Below are 8,101 nucleotides of genomic sequence, written 5' to 3'. Positions count from 1 at the left end.
AGGCTGACTAATTCAGTTGAAATCTCAATTACATGTTGGTTTTTCAAATTTTGCAATGGGATATCAGTTTGATACCAAATGTATGTCAATTGGGTACAAAATTAACTAGTTTTAGGCTGACTAATTTAGTTGAAATCTCAATTACGTGTTTTTTCAATTTTTTCTATTGGATATCAGTTAGATACCAAATGTATGCTAATTGAGTACAACATTAACTAGTTTTAGGTTGACTAATTCGTTTGAAATCTCAATTGCATGTTTTTAAATTTTCCAATAAAATATCAGTTCGATACCAAATGTATACAAATTGAATACAACATTAACTAGTTTTGGATTGGCTAATATACATAATAAATGTTATGAAATTATAATTCATCAACTTAAAAGACAAAATAAATCAAAAACATGAGTTTGTCACAATAAAACAACCAAATAAAAATAAAAATAAATTATGTCTTTTTTTTTCAGCAGGGTAATTTGAACATGTCTTCTTGTTGTGTCCCTCTTGACGACATGTACTGCACGTAACCTTAGACCTCTTGAAGTTCACATCAGCAAGTTATTTCCAACGTTCAAGGTGTGGTCTTCCTACAGTTCTTTTTGAACCAAGTGGCAATAATTTATGCTCCGACACTTTTTCAATTGCAGATTTTCCTGTTCCATCATAAATTATTGTGCTGGTATTATAGGATACAAAAGTGCAAATAACTTTTATACATATGTTAGATCAGTATACAAATTTCAAACCATTTTTATGCATACTTTTTTTACCTATTTCATGACAAAAGTAAACACTGATTCATGAAAAAAGAATACGAAATCATACAATTTATAACTAGTAATTATCTTTTATTATAGGGAAAAAGGACGAATTTACCCCTGAACTTTGATAAATGGTACGCATATGCCCTCCGTTATACTTTCCGTCCATCTCATCCCCTGCCGTCCAATTATCGGTACACACATGCCCCTCTCACTAACGGCCCCCTCATTCTGTACACGTGTCTTAATCCTAATCAACTACTCGTTTGACCATTCTTTTTAACCCATAAACTAATAACCCGCCCCATAAATCCAATACCCACCTGATTCCCTCTAAAATATCCTAAGTCAATTAAAAGACCCAAATCTTCCAGGTCTCGTTCCTATCTAAACATGAAAATCAAGATTTAAATTGCAAATTAGTAGTATAAACTCTTTCACAACAACCTTAGGTTACCAGAAAGAACAATCAAAGAACAATGATAATCATCAGATCAATTTCTTCATCAAAGTTGAAGAAATTGATTTTTCTACTCTCTCTCTCTCAGCATATACACACAAAAATCCTATACCCAACTCTTCTCCTCCAATTCTTGAAAATGTTTATACCCAAAACCCTGCTAAAACCCTTGTCCCTCCATTCTTGTTCAGCTTTAGAAACTACTCTACACCTTTAAAAATTCAATCTTTACCAGTTTCTAGAGTTGGAAATTTTGAGGAATCCATTTCTGATGTTGTTTACCCTGGTTGTGGTGTTAAAATGCAAGATTCTGACCAAAAACAACCAGGGTATTTCATCAAGCCATGTGTTAAATCCCCAAATTATAAAACACCCATTAACAAGAATCCAGTTGTTGATGAACTTGAGATATCGTTTTCTTTGAAAAGGGGTTTGCTTAATGAGGATGTAGAGCATGAAAATCAAGATATGAATGTCAGGGTTGTGAGATAGGAACGAGATCTGGAAGATTTGAGTCTTTTAATTGACTTAGTATATTTTAGAGGGAATCGGGTTAGTTTATGGGTTAAAAAGAATGGTCAAACGGGTAGTTGATTAGGATTAAGATACGTGTACAGAATGAGGGGGCCATTAGTGAGAGGGGCATGTGTGTACCGATAATTGGACGGCAGGGGCTGAGATGGACGCAAAGTATAACGGAGGGCATAGGCGTACCATTTATCAAAGTTCAAGGGTAAATTCATCATTTTTCCCTTTATTAAATATCATCCCACTATTATGTATGCACAATTTCAACCAATATAATGTCAAAAATAGAAATTGAATCATACCAGATTCGCGTCATAAAAACTATAAATTTTCATACAAATTTGATCTTACTATTATATCAATTTTATTCAAAATTTACGTCAATTTTTACACCAGAATCATACCAAAAAATTAATAATATTTCTAATAATTAATTGTCAATTAAACAGTATACGAAATTCATTCCAATATAATGTCAAAATCGTATCAACGTGGTAATCAGTATACCAATTTCAAAAAAAAAATTATGGAATTTTTTTAAACCAGAAACATACAAAAAACTGAATGCTCATACCAAAATCTATATCAATTTCAAACAAATTTTATGTAATTTCAAAAAATGAATGTTCATAGCAAAAACGTCATAATTAAAATTATTATACACAAACAAAATCTGAATAATTTTTTTCCAATATCACTGTTCATAATTTTTCTTTTTTACGTCTAGTTTGTGTACCAATACAAATACAAAATCGCAAAGAACACTAACCTGAAGGATCCCATCTACCACCATACTTTATTAATACTGATAAGAAGTCGTCCATTACAAGAAATGCAAATTATTGAATAAAAACGAATAGAATTAGATGAGAATGACGACTAACTAGAGAAAAAAACTGAGAAGAGAGAGAAACATTCGAACAAAAGATAAGAAATTTGTTTTGAACGAATTTTAACTGCTTTGAGTTAAACAAGGAAAACAAATATTCATTTTTTTATGAACTTCCTATTTTTATGCCTCCTATTAATTATAATTAATTATTTCAAATTATTTACTACTAATATATCCGTTTTTACCTTATTTATTTTTCACACTAATTAATTTTTACTGTTATTTTACATCATATTTTATTTTACTAAAATGTTAAAACCTGCAACATTTTATTGTTATAACTTGAAAGATAAAGAATAATATCATAACTTATAATTATTAGTCCTATATATGTCAATTATAAAATTTTCACAAAAAAAAGAATGACTTGTCCAATCTCCATCCTACTTGCTTTTGTTCGTTCTAAAGCCAAAAGTAGCTACTGACTTTTGATCATTGGAACAAGACTCGTTTAATTATTTCCTCTCGATAAATATTTTACCCCAACCACTGTCCTTGTGCTACGTAGAGCTTACAGTGAAATTTGCACAATAAAAAAATATCTAAGTTCCAAATTTTATAGTCCCACAACTCCGTGCTGTGCACTTATCAAGTTAAAATTCAACTGCAAATAAATGTATTTTATCATTCTATTTCCATATCTTTAGGTAAAAGAATGTCTCATTAATGATACATTTAAAGTAAATTTAAGCTATGAAGGATAACTTATTCCAAAATTGATAATTAGTACCGACATAAGTTATCTCGCCCCTTGAGTGGTATAGTAATTGCGAGATAACTTATCCAAAATAAATTAGATAAAATAACAAAGATATCCCTTTAAACCCTTTTTATACATCACTCTTGACATTCATGTATATTTACATTTATTTTTAATACTATGTATGATAACAATCGTAACTTTCACTACTCTTCAAATTTATGTTAATTCTTCATATTTTTTCTATTAAAAAATTACACTATATAAATATAAATTTTGTTTATGAATTTATTTGATTACTTATTTTATTTATTTATATTTTGATTTCTCATAAATCCTCTTTTACTTAAATAAACTTAAAGATGAAAATTCTATTTTTAAGCTAAATAAGAATATATTTTTTTGTTTAAACTACATACAGTACCATCATGGGAATGCACACACAAAAATATTTAAGTTAAATAAGATGAAAGTTTATTTTTAAGAATGAATAACTAAAGCTTGCAAAGAAAATATAAAAAAGCTAAATAAAAGATTTTTGTAAGCAAACCTGTTCTTAAAAGTAATGCAATGCACACTATTTTGAATATAACAAACCAAACAATTAATAAAAAATAATCTCAGTAAAACTTATCCCATCTTAACTAATCCCAACATAATTTATCACATCATAGCTAATCTCATTATAACTTGTATTCAAATCAAACGACAGTAGGAACTATGACTAAACAAAAACTTTCCAATCATGAGTGGCTGAAACATCTTTTCCATGTCTAATGACTTGGACATGAAACCTATCCAGCAATGAAGCATAGAAACCTCAGTGGACATTGCACTCTGAATTGTAGCAAAGGCTACGTGACATTAATATGAAATATCCCAGCTCACTATTGTTTTTACGAGAGATTCAAATGTATGCCAACGTTGAACTCAGACTCTCATCAAATAACTGCAAACACAACCTAAATTAATCATTGACTCTTAACACAAGGCTCAACGTTCATACACTAAAAAACTAGCCTCACAGAGATTTAAGTGTATACCGAGGCAGGAGGATAAATAATCCAAATTTGCCAACTTAACTTAAAAAACAAAGCAGGAGAGAGATCCTCGGCAGATTGCCACAGTCAAAATTTATCTATGCCATTATATGACGACAGGTAAATAAGGATATCTGTCCAGAGGCAAGTACAAGTGCAAGGAAAACCTAAGTGCACGGGAAGCTCTTCACAACTCAACACATCAACCTCCAACTAGTAACACCCTTATCTTTGAGTTTCTATTTTTTCAAGATGAAAATAGCAGCTGACAATACAAGTATAGGGGAGATTGCCAAATTTGGAGCACATCAATCGTTCCAGATTCCAATTGCAACTTCCAAGTGCTACAGCAGTTCTAATAAGTCTTTTTAGATACACAGACATTGTCAGTAAAATACTTATCAAAACATTATGAGATGACAGATGCAGGAGTCGGCATTCCCCTAATATATGCTGGTAAAACTGTAAGAACTACTCAACTTTCTCCATCTTCACCAAGCTCACCATCTTCTAGCTCTTCATGCCCACCATTTCGACGTGATCCATCCCTATCTCTTCTGTGTCTTTTATGCCGACTTTCACCATCAGATTCAGGTGAATGTGCATGCTGCCATGAAAGCAGAAAAAGAATATCAATATTGCAGACTGCCAAAGAGTACAATAAGAACAGAGAACTAACTTTAAATGGAGATATTAGAGAACCTTCTTTGACTTTTTACGATCACTGCTATGTCGGTGGGACTTTCTAAATTCCTCTTTCTCGTCCCTGTCGGATGTCACCTCATCGTTAGAGCTCTGGTGATGCTTCCGGTGCTTCCTTTCTTTGTCTCTTTCAGATTCCTCTTTCTCATCCTTTTCAGAAGTCAGCTCGTCGTTAGAGCTATGGTGTCGCTTCCGATGTTTCCTTTCTTTGTCTTTTTCTCTCTTTCTCTCTTCTTTGTGCTCATAGATGTCTGTTACATCCATAGTCATGCTATCTGGCTCATCTTTTTTTGATCGTTCTTTTCCCCTTTCTTTCTCCTTCTCACGCTCTTTTTCCTTCTCTTTTTCTTTCTCCCTTCTCTCCTTATCCTTTCTCTTCTCTTTCTCATCTTTTTCTTTCTCTTTTTTGACCTGCAAAGTAGCACAATCTAAACAATGAACTGATATAACATAGAATCTAATAGCTGTTCCCGAGTTTGTTAATTATAGATTCTAGGCCAAATGCATAAATAACCCCTCAAGGTTGGCTCCAATTTTCATTTTGAAACTTCAACTAAGAAAAGTTTCAATTGAACACTCCAACCTAACAAAAATTGTGCCTATTAAACACAAAATTGGCAGTCCCAATCCAATAGAGGTGTGTGAGTGCACTCTCTTATGCTGTGGCAAATCAAATCAATTATAAAAATAAAATATACATGCCAGAAACAGAAGTATAAAAAAGAAAAAGGAGACACAAAGATACACATCAATCAGACCTCCTTTGGGTGTTCATGGTAGGCGTCCTGCGATCAAATCCTTCATGCCAAAAGGATAAACATCAATCCAATGAAATTGATTATATTATTTGCCACAATTTAGCAAACTAAAGTGGCTGCATATTGAGGGTGGACATATTTGGACTGGTCACCCCCAAAGTGTGGTCCGTGGACTGTTCACTCCCAAAGTCTGCAGAGGCTCAGGACCACGGCCTGACCAACGGAGCGTAGGTTAGACCATGGTCTGTGGTTGGGGGCCCGTGGTTCACTGGCCCAGAATTTAGTTTCTGACCACGAACGACGGTCGTGCAGGACGGCCCATCGTCCTGACCACGATCCGTCGTCAGTGGTCCGTCGGTGGTGGGCTTCACTGCAATTCTCTCTTTTACTCTCCTCTTTCTTTAACGAAAAACACCAAGGCTCTCCAACAACTTCTCCAGTATCTGAAATCAGTTGAAGATCCCGAAACAGTGACCATTTTAGTCACAACCATTTAAAGCCCCTTAAGTTCATTGTGACTTCCTAACTTGTGTTCATCCCTTATTTGTTGATTTTCTTCTGTTTTCTTCTAATTCACCTCTCTTCTCCTTATCATTTTTGGAAATTGTTCTGTTGAATTCATAATTTGTTAAGGAATTCCAAGATGTTGCATTCCACTACTTCTTCATGTCCTTTGCTGAAGGAATTGCGGACATGAATATACCGGTGGAATCAGTGTGTATCCACTTTTTCTGGCGACCTTGACTGCATTCTAGTGGTCCACATTAATGACCGAAATATTTGTGTAGAGGCAAACTAAATGGACAGGACGAGAGTGGTCATGTCGTCACCAGATTTGAAGGGGGGAAGAAGAAGGTGGTGGCGACTGATTTTGAAGAAAGAGGAGGGTAGATGTGGATGATCGAATCTGAAAAAGATAATGGAGGAGGTGGTGGTTGCAGCAGATAGGATACAAGGAGAAAGGAGTTTAAAAAAATGAAAGAAGTTATAGTTAAGCATTTAGGCGCTCATCTTTGGGTGAGAGTCACCACCTTGTGCCACATCTAGTCAAAAACCACCCATTTCAGCCCATTAAGAATTGGGTTGATATGTAGCCCAAATTGACTCGTGAGTCTTGTCAAAATATTTTTGAAAAGACATTTTTTTTTAATTTGATATGTTATTTATAAGAAAGAAAGAAAAATAAGTATTAGGTACTAAAAATTTATAAAAGAACAAAGAAAGCAATTAAAACTTAACAAGAATTGGGTGGGTTGGGTTATAACCCGCATTTCAGCCCAAGTAGCTTTTGGGCAGGTCAATAACTCGCTCATTTATGTACTCAGACCAATTTGACACACCCAAATTTAGCCCAACCCACCCATTTGCCACCTCTAGCCACATTAAAGCAAGATGCTCAATAGGTATTGGCCTTAGTTAAGGTATCAAAATGAAAAACAGGAACCAACTGAGTTGAGCTCAACCAAGCTTTTTGCAATATCAAGTAGCGCGAAACGATTCGATCCTGAGTCAGCTCTTTGATATTTCGTTTTGCGTAATGCTTCACCATTAGAAAATTTAATTTATAATAAACTAGTTGATTAAGAAAATATAAACTTTACTAGTTTAAATTGGTAATTACTTTTCAAGTGTGATTGATTTATATACATTATTAATCTAAATTAGAACTCAATTTAGATGACGTTAACTTAATATTGAACATAGGACAGAATTTTCAGGCAGATTAAAAAATAAAAATAAAGCAACAATACATTCGAAAAGAACGGTACAATATTTAAATTCGTTGACTTTTGAATTCTTAAATTTACAACATTTCTTACCACCATGAAGTAGTCTTAAGTAATGATGTCTATAAAAAGTTTAATTACATCATATTAATTAAGAAGTGTAAAATTATAAATTTATTTTAACATATAATAATTATTACAATCAATATTTTGTTAACTTAGTTAAAAGATTAATGATGAATTTTAGTTTCTCGGTGCTAAATCAAATTCTATATCCATTTGGGGAAACATTCAGAGAAATATGAGAAGTTGTCAAATTGGAAAATGATCATATCTCCTTGGGCGGAAGAGTGGTGCTTATCAATAATCTGTGAAACTCTCTACCCACGTATACTATGGCTTATTCCCTTCCTGCAAAGTATCTAAAGAGTTGGACAAACTTCGTAGAGACTTCCTCTGGTAGGGTAATCGTGAAGAAAACTTTTAACTTGGTCAAATGGGACTTGGTTATCACATGCAAGAAACTCGGGGG

General features: G+C 33.3%; 1 protein-coding gene across 3 annotated transcripts in view; it reads right to left on the bottom strand.

The window, feature by feature from the left end:
- Nucleotides 1–573: 573 nt before the first annotated feature.
- LOC102588653 (pre-mRNA-processing protein 40A-like) overlaps nucleotides 574–8,101 on the bottom strand; it is a 44,963-nt gene continuing 37,435 nt past the window's right edge. Inside the window, exons 28-29 of one of the 3 annotated variants that reach the window (XM_006343371.2) lie at nucleotides 5,085–5,495; nucleotides 4,470–4,989 (exon numbers count right to left, since the gene is read on the bottom strand). In XM_006343371.2, the coding sequence (XP_006343433.1) occupies nucleotides 4,858–4,989; nucleotides 5,085–5,495 (543 nt within the window). In that variant the 3' untranslated portion in view covers nucleotides 4,470–4,857. Of the gene's footprint in view, nucleotides 655–4,469; nucleotides 4,990–5,084; nucleotides 5,496–5,840; nucleotides 5,883–8,101 lie in introns of those variants that run through there. The other 2 variants (XM_006343372.2, XM_015306954.1) reach the window with 2 other exon arrangements.

Source organism: Solanum tuberosum, unplaced genomic scaffold, assembly GCF_000226075.1.
Source record: "Solanum tuberosum cultivar DM 1-3 516 R44 unplaced genomic scaffold, SolTub_3.0 scf00043, whole genome shotgun sequence".
NCBI lineage: Eukaryota > Viridiplantae > Streptophyta > Magnoliopsida > Solanales > Solanaceae > Solanum > Solanum tuberosum.
Note: the sequence above shows the minus strand (reverse complement) of the source record. Positions and strands in the feature narration are given on the sequence as shown.